Here is a 15,365-nt window from a genome sequence, read left to right on the forward strand (position 1 = left end):
ATCTCTCTCTCTCTCTCTTTCTCTCTCCCTCTCTCTTCTGTGTAAATTTGTGCTCACTTTTGAGTTTACCTTTTATGAACATTTAAATATGGCTTGGCTATATTTTCATCTTCGGCATAGTAAATCCCGATTTAATTTTTTGTAGTAGTATAAGCCACACTAAGCTGTAAGTTCACATCTGTAAGTTCACGTCTTAATGAGACCAATACATCGACATTACAAACTCCGTACTACAAGTAGATTAGGTCTAAATGTGTTGTCGTTAAGAAATAGTCACATCGGAAATCCAACACATTATTATTCACCTCAAGTAGCCCATCACATCATTAATTCACTACAAAAGTTAGGAAAATACTGTAGAGCTTGTGATTCCAACTGCCTCCGCGTCAAATCTGATGTAACAAGGGACCATTCCAAATTGTGAAGTCAATTACTGAAAATGATTGCTAATACTGGATTCAGCACCAAAAGGAACAGAGGAAAAGAGGGTGTTTAGTGGCAGACCGTATACAAGGTGGGAAATAAATGAGGGCAAAAGGCGAAGATAGAACGTACAAAATGTCTATAAATGCAATGTTAATTTTGAAACGAGTAGAGGAATTGAGATCAAATGTTGTATATGAGAATCACATGTAGATCTCTCTTAAAAAGGCGCAATGAGAATAATGGGGAAGATCTGAAAAGCGGCCATGTTGGACGTAGCACAAAAAGAATATATGGGAAGGGGTCATGTCACACACCGTTCTTGACGGACACTGTCTATTGAAATCAATAACTGGTAATACAGTCTGAGACCTCTGTAACAGGAGGCTTTCCACCCTATAACAAATATATCAATACTGTCGTAAAAGTGACGTGAATGAGGAACTAGAGAACCTGTAGTACGGTCCATGAGCACGTTATATGCACGAGCGGTAGAAAGAGATAGAATCGAATCCTGGAATATCAAGAAGAATGTTTGCAACGTGTAACGGAATGAGAAGCAGTCCCACTGGATAAATGCTGGCGTGGTAGCTTGCATAGAGACACCTGTCCCATTCAGGGTTCTGATATTTTAATGACCCCCTCCAACAAAACGAGCCGATTGTAACACTGGTGTCTCTTTACACAACCAGTTACATACAATTGGCAGTTAAAACACTGTTCACATTAGGGCTATTCAGAGGAGCTCAAGAGGCATTCCTCATATCCAATATTTAACCTCAATCCCTCAACTCATTTCAAAATTAACGTGACATTTCTAGACATTTTCTACGTTCTATCTTCGCACTTTGCTCTCATTTATCTCCCACCCTGTATGTGGTCTGAAATTAAACATCCTGTTTTTCTCTGTTTCTTTTGGTGCTGAATCCAATGCTAGCAATAATTTTCAGTAATGGAATTCACCAAATCGGAATTGTCCCTTGTAATAAGTGAGACATAGACCCGAATAACCCAGTGACCTAGCCTGTCACTAATACGAGGAATACATGAAAGCGTAATCAAAAAATTTCATGAGTTCCAAGTTCCTGTATACTCCATTCGATTATTCTATAATTTCGTTATGAAAAAGAATTTCTTACTAACATGTTTGGTTTAATGTGAACTCTTCGCACACAGTTTTCTTTCACATTGTACCGCAGTTTTCAACATGGTAAATTTTCAAACAGAACAAAGCTACAGAAAAGAACAATAAATTATCGAGAAGTTTCGAGATGAGAATTTGGGGGAAATGGAAGAAATTAGGTATGTAAATCGAGAGACAGAGAGAGAATATGTGTTAGGAATAGTAAGAGGAGGAAAGAACAGTTGTGTTTAGATGTAAATAGAAGACAGGAAGAGGAACTAGTTGATACATCGTGTGAGAATGAAGTGTATCATAAGGAACGTGATGAAACCTACGATAGAAGGAAAAAGAGGGAGATATGCCATTAATCATGTAGAATTGTGAAGGTTAAACATAATAATTGCTGAAAAACCTAACATTTTGTGCGTTAATGAAACATGCAACATTTAATTAATTCTAGAAACCAGAAGATAACCAGACTGTATAATGAACAAGAAAACTAGAGAGCAACTTCGTGGTTATACTGTATGGTTAGCGTACGTGTTTTTGGCGCGGGAGACCCGAGTTCGATTCCCGGCAGGAATTCATGTGGTTCGGATGACCCCACTTTAAGGTATAGATTCATGTCTCATACAGCCACGCTGCTCAACGGGGTGCTAAATCTAAACCGAATCAATGAAAAAAAGCTTAAAATGGAATTCACTTATTTTAGTGAGCCATCAAGACAATATCATCTAGTAACAACTCGTTAAGAATTCGTTAAGAATTTAAACTTTTGTAAGGCGAAGCTTTTCGTTACCTTTCTTTAACGACGGCCTAACTTTGCCTTGAAAATAATTCAGATAGTTGCATATCCCATGCTGCCATGTTTATTTCTCCGAACGAGGTTAATAAAATCAGAGAAAAAATCAAGACAAAATGGTCCGGCACGAGGCTTCGATCACAGGACTTCCTCATAACAAGGCCAACATGTTTGTTAAAATAAGAGAACTTTATATTAGATCGACCTTCCCTTGGTATTACGATTGTGCAAATCCTCACACTTCACGGGACACCCACACGATGATCAAGGTTGGCACAAGTTTTATGTACTGTCCATGTAATGTTTGTTTCGGGACAAATTCAACACAAGGTCAAAGATACTATGTGTACTGGCAGAAAGCGTAATAATAATTATTTTCCCGATGTCATACCCAAAGCAATAATCTCAAATCATTTTTCTTTCTTTGTTACGAATATCACTGTCATGGCTTTGTCATAATTTAGTTGTCGGATGAAAGAATGTGAATGTCAGTATTCCGGCTTCTGAAGAGTTGGAAGACATTTCCTTTTTTTCTTCTTCTTCTTTTTTCATTAGCAAATCTCATTGTTAGCAAATAATTCCTCGTAACATCATTTTCTTGGTAATAACAACAATATTTCGCTACATTAACAAAAGCAGTAAACAAAAGGGGGGGCGAAGAGTGCAGGGGATCTGAGAAAACATATCTGTTCTCTTCTCCACGTGCCATGATTACGCATACAACACATCAATTGTTTTCTTCAGCATCAACTTTTGTGTCGGTCTCGCATACAATGGGAAAAATAACTGATCAAACGAGGCCAAAAAACCACGTACATCATTGACATGCTGTTGTGTTGGTTCTCTTTTGACATTTTGCAAGAGTCTGTTTTCGTCTTGTTTTCATCATCAGACTCATCATCATCTTTCTTTTTCACAGAAGTCAAGGTCGATTATTATGTGACTAACATTTTCATCCACCTTTTAATTGGTGTATTGTAACCATATTAACACCGTTTCTGTCCAACTGTGGCTGAACAACAGACTATCAGAAACCATTATACTTGGAACATCTTCTATCTGCTTGTGTTCATTTCTTCGTTTAGTGTTGCTCTGTACTTTATCATCAGCATGAAAGTTCTTGCGCTAACATCCCTCTTTGTGGCCAGTTGCTTCGCATTTGTCCGTGAGTATAAGAAGCTTTTATTGAAAATGTGTTCCACTTTAGTGTTCCTACACCTTCGTAATTGTATGAATACAGATACAACCAGTTGAGAAAGCTCCAAGAGCATTTGCCAGAACGAACTTAAAAAGAATTAATTTTTCTTATAATTTGTTCTATGTACTCTATTATTATATTCATTAAACAATTCTTGTAATATATCTACCCATTTATAACTTTCTTGAGAACTAATTTTTTTCTACATCTTTTGTTTAAGAATTTTGTTAAAACGTTCTACAATATGTTGTTTTACGAACAGACCAGCTGAAAATAGAGGCCTCAAAATTGAAAAATTCGCAAAATATCATCTCTCTATGACTTACGGTTCCTGAAATATGGCTCCATAAATTTTCTGAAATCCGCATTTTTTTGGACAATATCTAGGGAACGGGGGCCAGTTCTCAAGTGGCCATCGATTGCTATTTGGTACCAAAATCTTTGCTGTCTTCTTACGTATTCATCAACACAAATGGCGTACAGTTCCCGAGATATGGCTTCTTAAATCTCCCGAAATTGGAATTTTTTGGCCAATATCTCGGGAATGGTAAGCCATAGAGAGATGACATTGGTGTTGATCAATACGTAAGAAGACAGTAAACATTTTGGTACCAAATAGTAACCGGTGGCCACTGGCCAAACCAGTGATCAGTTGGACAGTAGCCACCGACTACTATTTGATATCAGAATGTTTACGATCCTCTTAGGTATTGATCAACACCAACATAATCTTTCTATGACTTACTTCTCCCGAAATATGGCTCCTTAAATCTCCCGAAATCAGATTTTTTTTTTTTGCGCCAATATCTCGGGAACGGAGGGCTTAAATAAAAAAAAAGAAGATGCCAAATAACAGACACACAAACACAAACACACACACACACACACACACACACACACACAACAAACATAGAGAATTCAGTAATGAACTCTCTATGCTCGTAGACTAGCAGAAGGATTTGTTTCTAGAAAACAAGATGTTCTGTTAGTTAAAAATCGTCAGTACCAATGTTATACGCAAGAAAGGCATTTCCTGGTTTCAACAATCAACCTTGAGCAAGATATGTAAAACTAAATATTTACCACATTTATATAGGTACACGAATACCTCCCACCTCTAGTCGAAGTTCTGCGTACGTCACTGATCAATATTCAGTATAAATTTCAACACTTTGGTCCACGATAGTGTTCAAATTATTGCTTCTAATTATTAAATTGTCGTCGTGAGGTTTTCCGTAAATGTTTATGTTCGTTCAATTACATAAAGTATGACAAACCCTCGACAGGAACAGTTATTTCGATGTTCTTTGTTCAGGATGCCAAACTCGAATGCATTCCTTTCATTAAAAAAGAAAAAAGAAAAAGAAAAAGAAAAAGAAAAAGAAAGAAAGAAAGAAAGAAAAAAGTGTTTGTAAGGCTTTCGAAGAGTATTTAGAATAGGGATGCGCACCAGACAAGATTTGTGGCTGTCCTGCCTCGAAAATGTGCTTTAAAAGTGATGTCTCGACTCGAAAAATGTATATATCTCTATTGGAAGAGCCGTGCCTTGACTCGAATTTTGTCAGGAAAATCCTGTCTAGACTCGTTTCGTGCGTATCCCTAATTTAGAATTTCGTTATTTTTAATTTTTATTGTCCTACGTTTAAATATGTTGATGGAAAACGACTGGAAGCTTTCGTAATGTAGTTTTGGTGAAGAAATGAGAGAATCAGGTGGGTCGAAGGAAAACAAATGAGAGAGTTTTGGAGTGGTAATGGAGAAAAGAACAATTTTAGATATTATTAAGAAGAGGAAGAGAAGTTGGTTGGGACATTGGCTAAGAAGGAACTAGTATATCATGAGGGAAATGCTAGAGGGTATGGTAGCAGGAAAGAGAGGGAGAGAGGAAGCAGAGTACAATTAATGGACAATATCAAAACAGAAAAATCGTACGTAAAAACGAAGAGGTTAGCGGAAGACCATGGAGAATGGATGCTTGTCAGTTGGAGTAAGTGAGTTGCCAATAATGGCAGAATACCTGTGATGATGATGACATTTAAAGTACAATGCTATGGGTGATCTGTTTGGTTCTTTTAAGTTTAATGTTCCTTTCCGTATCGTGGATATGTAAGACGTTCACCGACTGCTTAACGTAGGATTCAAACCATATGAGCTTCCATCGGGACTCTAACCGGGGTCTTCAGCACCTTGGAAAGAATTCGGATCAGTCAGAACCTTGACCTCTGCAGTGTCTCTCAATTAATCTTATTCTACGAAATAAAAGCAAATACGAGCACAAAAGAATGTAGGTCCAAATTAAAATGACTGATGGTCGTCAGTGAAACTTGAAGCGGAAAGCCCGAGAAAGTTTTATTATTTATTTATTTATTTATTTATTTATTTATTTAGTGACATGTTTTACAATAGAAAAGAACGCGAAAATGCATGTTTTGAATTTCAAGACAATACTCGTATATTCAGATTGAACAAAAACGGAATGACCATCAACCATTACATCATGGTGTTAAATGTGCATGTAAATTTAAAACAAGAAGATAATTGGCAAAGTTATTTTGCCCTATTTTGGAGAGAAGAGTTTCATTTTTGTTTAAAACAATGTTCTTTGTAACTCTCTGTTATACCTGTATGTTCCTTGTTTGTTAAAATATATTCTACGGCAGACAAATCGCTGTATATATGGAGAGAGAGAGAGAGAGAGAAAGAGCCTCAAAAGTCCCCTAACATAGGGTAACTCTGTTATTATGAGAGTTACAACAAAATGTAGGAGGGGAAACCGTCTCCAAATATGATGTTTTCAATCTAAAGTGAAGGAATTTTTAAAATCGGACGAGTCGTTTGGACTGTATGCTCTTTACGTGTCCTCGTCAAATGAAAATACAACGTTGCCATTTAGCTGGACCCACAACATAAGTGAATGAAGTTACTGTCTTTTACGCTAACGCATCGATAACCAGCCTCTATTTCAAAGAATAATTTCATTTACTTATGTTGTGGGTCTAGGTAAATGGTTACGTATTTTCGTTTAAAATTGGACCCATAAAGAGTATACAGCCCAAGCGGCTCGCCCGATTAAAAAAAAAAAATGCTTCAGCTTAGTTTGAAAACGTCATATTCTGAGACGGTTTTCCCTCTTACATTTTGTTGTAATTCTGATGATAATAGAGTTACCTTTTGTCAGGGGACTTTTAAGACATCCTGTATATATAAATGACAATGACTACGTTTGTAACTTCATACCTCTCGAACCACCCGACCGACCCCCACCCTTTTTTTTTTTTTTTTTTTAACATAAATGAGGTTCAGGCCTGGGATGGCTTTTATCACTTCACTTTAACGGTGCAACTTGGGGGACGGGGAGATGTATAAAAATGATCGTAAATGACCGATATTAGTGTCGAATCCACAGCTTTCTGGCGTGCTAAGATGAAAAGTGACACTTTCCTTGTCGTTTACGTCCGAATTCAATCTCGCAACTTGGAAGATGAGAAGGAGGAGATATAAAAATGATCGGCAACACAAAAACTATTGTCTATCAGAGAGCGCTTCAGTAAAATGTAACTAACTAACGGAACATATTAATTTTTTTTTTATTTTAACCCAGTGAAGCCGGTAATTGACGCTACCACATCAGGATCCTGCCGCCTGTAATCGGACAATTTGTCCATGCTAGAGATGCGCACGAGACAAGATTTGTGGCTGTCTCGTCTCGAAAATGTGCTGTAAAAATGATGTCTCGACTCGAAAAATGAATATTTCTCTATTGCAAGAGCCATGTCTCGACTAGAATTTTGTCAGGAAAATCCTGTCTCGACTCGTCTCGTGCGCATCCTTAGTCCATGCCTACCAGATGCCGCGGTCGGATTGCCGGCGCCGGACACCGGCGTCTTTCCGCGCGATTTTCGACCGCGACGAATAGTTCCCTTGCTGAGCAGTCGGCAAACAGCCGGAAATGAGCCTTAAATGCGCTGGTGCCGCCATCGGAAAGTTGCCTTGCCGAGTAGTCGGCAAACAGCCGTAAACGCACAGTAAATGCGCCGGCGCCGCCGTCGAAAAGAGGCCGGCATAAGGAGTCGGCAGAGGGTCGGAAAGAGGCCTTTCCGACTGTTTTGCCGACTCTGACGGTCGGCAACAGTCGGTAAAGAGTCGGCAAATGACATTTTATTTTACGATTTTCGACCGCTTGCCGCCTCGGCAGATGGTCGGCAACTTTGAACAAGTAGATCGTCGTGCCGCCGCGGACGGGTGCCACCTGCCTCCGGCGGCCCGCCACCATCGATGGCGGCAATCCCTCTTTCCGACCACGACTTCCTGATGGTGTAATTTGAGAATCGCATAAAGCTGGGCAAAAAACATTTGGATAGTGCAACGATATATAGAAGCTAATGCAGAGTCGTTGTATTAAGAGTGTGATGCTAACTTCCGTATTTAGTAACACGTAAATGCAGCTAACAACGATTTATATCGAAAAAAGGCGAGCTTCGACTTTTCCATAGGGTAGTTCAAATAGAATAGCAGAAATCAATATAAGAGTAAATATGGTTCACTTCATTTCTGTTAAAGTGTTCAGATATCCCTGCGAAAAGTCGAGCTTGACCTTTTTCGATATAAATCGCTGTTAATTTTATTACCTGTTACTAAATACATATGTTATCATGTGTTAGTGAAACCCTTAATACAAGCGCTAAAAGCCGCTCTGCATAGGGCCCTGTATGTTTAAAAGATTTCCGAGAAGACTTACTGGAAGTTCTTCATCTATGTTGGAGATTATCAAGTGCTGAGCAAGACACAGAATTGGAGATTTGAATGACCGACGAATCGTCTATTTACATCGTCAAAATGTAGCCACGACAGAAGTCAAATTTTAGTTCGTCTGGGCACTTTTATGTGAATGGAGCTTCATCTCGAGGGACAAAAAAATCCCATTTTGCATTCTAATTTCTCACATTGTATTATTACAACAACAACAACTACTACTACTACTACTACTACTACTACTACTACTACTACTACTACTACTACTACTACTACTACTACTACTACTACTACTATTACTACTACTATTACTACTACTACTACTACTACTACTACTACTACTACTACTAATATTACTACTACTACTTCTATTACTAATACTAATACTAATACTACTAATAATAATAATAATATAAGATGAAAATGGAATTTATGTGTGCTACTTTTTTCAATTTTTGGGTAAGTTATTAATAAATTTCGATCTCCCACATTTATAAATAGTTTGTGAATAACTATTTTTCTTGATCGACAACAAATGTATTTTGATTTATTGTCAGAAATGCAGTCCACGCCTTTGAATCATCACCTTTTGCTGAGAAAGATGATACTGGAAAAATTGCATTCTGCACTGGAATGTTGAAAATTGATTATTTCTCATTTGATAGTTTACTTACTACGTTTCTTTCTCTGTTTTGTTTTGTTGTTTCTTCAAATACCAGAGCTCAAATTTCGTTTCTTTGTATTTCATTTTTAAGAATCACATATGATTTAAGTCCTCCTCACTATCCTCAATTTTGCCAATAACAAAGAAAAGACTTTAAACTAAACGTTGACAACACTGCCTCGCTTATTGATGATTCAATATGTATACTTCCCCTCTCGTAGAAAATTTTGTTGGTGTGGAATAGCTGAAAACCCCATATATGTTTCCAATTTTGACGAAAATTTTCTTTATCCCATTCTGAATAATTAATGTGAAAATATCCGATAAAATGGGATTTATCCTGTTGGTTGGTGTCACTGCCTGATCCCTCCATTTACAAGTAGAATCGTTGGTGGAACGAATTAAAATTTTATGGCCCAATCCGTGTCCCAATTAGGAAGATATAAACATGAATAAGTTTCACTCTGCACATTTTCCACATGTGAAGTTTCAAATATATTTGACTTTTATTTTGTCAGTTTGCATACAAATATTTCCATTCTATTACTTTTCTGAAACGAAACTTTGAATCAATGTTTCTTTGTAATTTCTTGAGTTCCTGGCATTTCAAATTCCAAGTATGATGATGACTCATGATCATGTAGTAAGTAAATACACAAGGTGCTTCTATTGAGAACAAAATGAAGCACCGGTTGTATCACTGCATTATTTCGCTACACTACACTGTTAAAGAGGAATTTAAAATAATAATAATAATAATAATAATAATAATAATAATAATAATAATAATAATAATAATAATAATAATAATTGAGCTGAGCGAAGCGAAGCTCTTATACTCGGGTTAGCCGTTTGGTTGTCCGCGAACTCCTCCTAGACCGTTTGGCCGATCTCAACCAGACTTAGCACGCTGATAGAGTATGTCGTGGTGAGTGAGAACGTAGGTCGAAGTCAAAAATCCGATGTACCATCGAGGAATAATCACCGAAAAACGCTTCCATAGACTTAACATGGGGAAAAAGTTTTCACGCGATTTTTTTGTCAACAATTAAAAATGGCATTTATTATTGCATAATGGCCAGGAATGATTACGTAGTTTAAGCTCGCTCAGCTCATTTCATTGCAATCGGGTACATCCATTGCATTCCTAGTAATAATAATAATAATAATAATAATACATTTATTACTAATTCAACGAGCAAATCATTTATAAAAATACGCATGTTGAACACAAGCTTGAGAATAGTAAATAAAGAACAAATCATTGCATTATTTGCATGATGAAATACGCACAGGAAGACCTTCCGATTTTGATGAGGAAACTTTTAACAGTTTGATCCGCGAAAATCCACAGGAGAAAACCAGAGAATCGCTACTGTGATGGAATGTGACCAAGCAACCATCGTTCGACATATACATTCCATGGGAAAGATCCAGAAGGTAGGTTCATGGGTACCGCACGGGCTTAGTGAACGAAACAAAAATGAACGTTTGACAATTTGTGCTTCTTTGATGTCTTGTGATCGAGTTGCCATTGCACATCAATCGTTTCTCTCACATATTGTTACAGATAATGAAATATAGTGCCTATATGTAAATATTCATAAGAGGAAGGAATGGCTTAGTCCCAAGTAAAAAAAAAAAAAAAAAAAAAAAAACAAAAAACAAAACATACTAAGCAGGTTATGTTATGAATATGGTGGGACACAACAGGAGTACCGTGCCATGAATTCCTTTCTAGGAATGAAACCATCACACCGGAAGTGTATTGCCAATAATTGAGACAACTTGCGGCCGCAATTGAGGAAAATGAGACCTAGACAACGCCACATTCTTCTGCATCATGATAATGCACGCCCTCATGTTGCCAACATGACAAAAGCAGTTATCCAGGAACTTGGATGGGACATTGTCCTCATCTCTCCTATTCACCGGACCTTGCCCTTTTAAAATTTTCACTTTTTCTGTTCCATTTCCAATCACATTCAAGGACACAACTTTGAAGATGAAACTGCTCTCCACACTTGGATTGAAGACTTCCTAAACTCAAAACCAACAGATTTCTACAGACGGGGGATCCAAAAACTACCCCAATGTTGGGAGCAAGGTATTGACAATGACGGAGATTACGTTGTTGAATAGCTGCTTGTTTGACTTTGTAACGTTTTTAAATAAATTTTATTGAATTTAACAGAATTTTAACTGAATTTCATAAATAAAACATTAAACAAACTTAACAAACCTATATTTAAAAACGCTACGGAATTATGCATCAACCTACCATATAGATCTCTCTCTCTCTCTCTCTTTACATAGATAAAACGTATATATGTAAACGAGAGATAGAGGACAGGAAAATCTTATAAATGAAGTCAACACCGATGGAATTGCCTTTCACAATTTATTGTTCTTCCAACGGAAGTAAAACATTATTCACCTTTGTCAGTGGCGGATCTAAAAGGTAAAAACTCGGGGGGGGGGGGGGGGAGACAGCAGAACCTAGACTAGAATAGGTAGACTGCACCATGAGTTTACTGTAAACTTTCAAAAATAAATTATTTTTGACACTTGAAAAACACTGAGGGACCTAGTTCTCCCGGCCACGGGCTACAGTCGCCACTGACTTTGCAGGAATAGTACTTACCTTAATTTCTTAATTTTCTTTTAGCATTACTAGCTTCCGGTCAAAAGGTAAGTGTACCGTATTTAATGATAATTAGCATTAAAAAGACATTTCAAGAAATAAAGCTCGAGGATTGTATTTTAATTTAGTTTATCGCGATCTTTTTGGCACTTTTGCTTAACTTTATTTTCAAATTAGTTCACAAATTAAGTGCGTACACTCCACTTAACCCTCCAAACAACTTACCCACTCGTGACCGTTCGTATCCCATTCGTATCCCATTTTCAGTGGCATATGCAGAATTTCTTCAAGGGGAGAAGATCCAAATAGTTAGTCTCATATCCTTTCGCGACGTGTGTTTTTTTAAATATAATTTTTAATATTATAAATATTTATTTTATAGTTTTTCATAATGTCTGTTCAAGCACGACAACATGATGTCTTAAAATCACGATTCCTCTTGTGTACGCCCATTTTTAACAGTAGATCCCTTGTCAAACCTATACATCCGCAATGCTGGAAACGAAGGATAAGCTACAAGCCAACCAACCAAATTCAAGTAATTCTCGGGGGCGCGGTGGTTCAGTGGTAGAGCATTCATCTCCGGTGCTTGGGGTCCCTGGTTCGATCCCAGCTCGCGCCGTATGGACTTTGTTGTGAACAAACACCGTGTTCGTGGGTTTTCTCGGGGTTCTCCCGTTTCCTCCCACTTTATTGATTCCACCATTTCAATCATGTCTCATCGTCACCGTCTCCTTTAGCCTAACCGGCATAACCGTGAGACGTTAAACTGAAAGATTTCACATAATTTCCATTTGTTTGTTCGTATTCCTGTAATACTATAGCTTACCTGGAGACGATTTTTGTGTCTAGTGTGTTTTCAAATGGGAAGCGCGTGTTTCTTTTGTATACATGTTTTTATCTTTAGCCCAAAGTTAAAACTAGAGTTAAACAGGAGACGGAACGACAAACAAGGTTCTCTCGTCTTGTTTCGTCATCTGTTTTCTAAAAGTCTCGTCCGTCATAGAGAAGATGAGAAACGAAGGTTACACATCCCGATATTTCTGGACTTTCAACTGCTATAGAGGAATGAGGAATGTATGGTGATTTTAATTCATAATACTGGCGCTAAGTGTATGTAAACACAAATGACGACTTGTTTGGAAAACTTATTTCACAAAGAAATCCGCCCAGTTATTCGATTTCAGTGGGCGAAACAGGTAACCGGAAGACTGTAATGTTTCGTCAGGATGTCTCAGAATAGTGTCGGAAGTTTTCCTTCACGACAATGTGCGCCCGCATACAGCCCAGAAGAGCACAGCGCTGTTGAAGCAGTTTGGCTGGGACATGATCGACTACCCTCCCTACAGCTCGAACATTATTCCAAGCGACTTTAATCTGTTTCCGCACTTGAAGGGGCACCTAGGAGGCCGTCGCTTTGCTTTAGACGAGGAGGTGAAATACTTCGTGATAACGCGGCTGAATACGCAAGGGCTGAATACGCAAGGGCTGAATACGCAAGGGCTGAATACGCAAGGGCTGAATACGCAAGGGCTGAATACGCAAGGGAATCTTCAAACTCATCACACGATACAAGTTTCTCAACCGATATGGAAGCAATGTCGAAAAATAACCTAATGTATGTATTATCGGTTGGTTGTATTGATTATATAAAATAACATATCGTTGCTGTGCCTCGAATAACCGCTATGTGTTAAAACCGTAACTTTTCAGTAGCAAAATACATTCCAAACTTAACATTTTCCCAAATACATACGGAAACACTTGAAAATCATAATAAAATTGATTCTGCGTATATTATGCACTGGACATTGTTGTAGCTTGCTTCAACAATATTATATTACTATTTTTGTGTTTACATAGCATATGTCTGTTTATCTTTTGCGCCTTTATAAGCACATATAGGATCAATACGTACGTGATTAAAACATGAAACCATTAATTTCAATCTATGATTTTTTTAATGTTGCGCGCAACAATTGAATATTCACTTGTCACATTATAAGAGACGCTGTTTGATAGCTTTCAGGTTTATTTGCACGGTATAACTCATTTTCGACAAAAACGTCACATAGCGGTTGTTCGAGGCGCAGCGACGATATACACATTTCACTGCAGGCTTTGTAACCTTACTTTTTGATAGCTCCTCGTATACCGGATTACTTGGAGGCGATAAAAAGTTTTTACTTGTATTCAGTTAAGCTACATCTTAGTATGAAACCTTTTTTTTTTTTTTTTTTTTTATCTTTTTGTTAATTCTAGCTTGAACAACTCACTGTCAAGAAAAGTAAAAGATACAAATCGCAGACACATTAAAATTCAGGTAGCACATGTTTTAACGTTGGGAGAAGGGAAATATCACCATCATCATCATCATAGGAAATTTTCGCACGAACATCTGACGTCAATTTTTATCAAGGCCAATGAACACAGGCAATACGTGATGTAAATGGTGTGTGTTTATATGTACTATACGTTATATGTATGTGACATGACTAGTATAGCTTTAAATGAAGCTTTTAAATTTTATATATACATTTTTTCCTTACCCTTGTCGCTTTTAGCAACTTAGTTAATTGTAAAACTTGCTTTTACGCACGTAGTATCGTCTACTGACGTTATTTGTAGCAAAAAAAAAAAAAAAAGATTTTGAATAACTTCATTTATAATATTTAATAAAAATATTTCGTAATTTTCGACAACGAGAAAAATTTGAAAGTCAGTGCTCAATTTTCAATCTATGAAGACAAAGAAATAATCGTATCGTAACTAAAAGAATAATATTACAGAACATTTTGTCCCTCTCGAGACAAAAGGGCGTATCTCATTTTCTTAATTTTTCCAGGAAACAACTTCAAATCTTTTCTCATTGCTTATTCTATCGTCTTCTTTTGAAATTTAGTTTCATCTCGTAAGTTCTATATCTGAACGAAGGATATCAAACAAAAGTTCTATACCGGAACAAAGGGTATCAAACAAAAGTTCTATATCTGAACGAAGGATATCAAACAAAAGTTCTATATCTGAACGAAGGATATCAAACAAAAGTTCTATACCGGAATGAAGGATATCAAACAAAAGTTCTATACCGGAACAAAGGATATCAAACAAAAGTTCTAAACAGGAACGAAGGATATCAAACGAAAGTTCTATACCGGAACGAAGGATATCAAACAAAAGTACTATACCGGAACGAAGGATATCAAACAAAAGTTCTACACCGGAACGAAGGATATCAAACAAAAGTTCTATACCGGAACGAAGGATATCAAACAAAAGTTCTATACCGGAACGAAGGATATGAAACAAAAGTTCTATACCGGAACGAAGGATATCAAACAAAAGTTCTATACCGGAACGAAGGATATCAAACAAAAGTTCTATACCGGAACGAAGGATATCAAACAAAAGTTCTATACCGGAACGAAGGATATCAAACAAAAATTTCAATACCGGAACGAAGGATATCAAACAAACTTTTCAAAGAAGACGATAGAATAAATAATGGGTAAAGGTTTAAATTTGCCTCTTGGAAAAAATAAGAAAGTGAGATACGCCCCTTTGTCTCGAGAGGGACGATTTATTTTGTACTATATGCGTATATATTTCCTGTTGTTCTGTATGGTTGCGAAACATGGTCGCTTACTCTGAGGGAAGAACGTAGACTGAAAGTGTTTGAGAACAAGATCCAGACACCAGAGCCGTAGTTAGCGGGGGCAAGCGGGGCGGTTGCTCCGGCGCTGATAGAAAGAGGGCGCC

General features: G+C 37.3%; 1 protein-coding gene across 1 annotated transcript in view; it reads left to right on the forward strand.

Moving 5' to 3' along the window:
• Positions 1-3,357: 3,357 nt before the first annotated feature.
• LOC145693647 (protein takeout-like) overlaps positions 3,358-15,365 on the forward strand; it is a 100,087-nt gene continuing 88,079 nt past the window's right edge. Inside the window, exon 1 of the mRNA XM_081769851.1 lies at positions 3,358-3,513. Within this exon, the coding sequence (XP_081625977.1) occupies positions 3,459-3,513 (55 nt within the window). The 5' untranslated portion in view covers positions 3,358-3,458. The remainder of the gene's footprint in view (positions 3,514-15,365) is intronic.

Source organism: Thermobia domestica, chromosome 8 (assembly GCF_964235325.1).
Source record: "Thermobia domestica chromosome 8, izTheDome1.hap1.1, whole genome shotgun sequence".
Taxonomy (NCBI): domain Eukaryota; kingdom Metazoa; phylum Arthropoda; class Insecta; order Zygentoma; family Lepismatidae; genus Thermobia; species Thermobia domestica.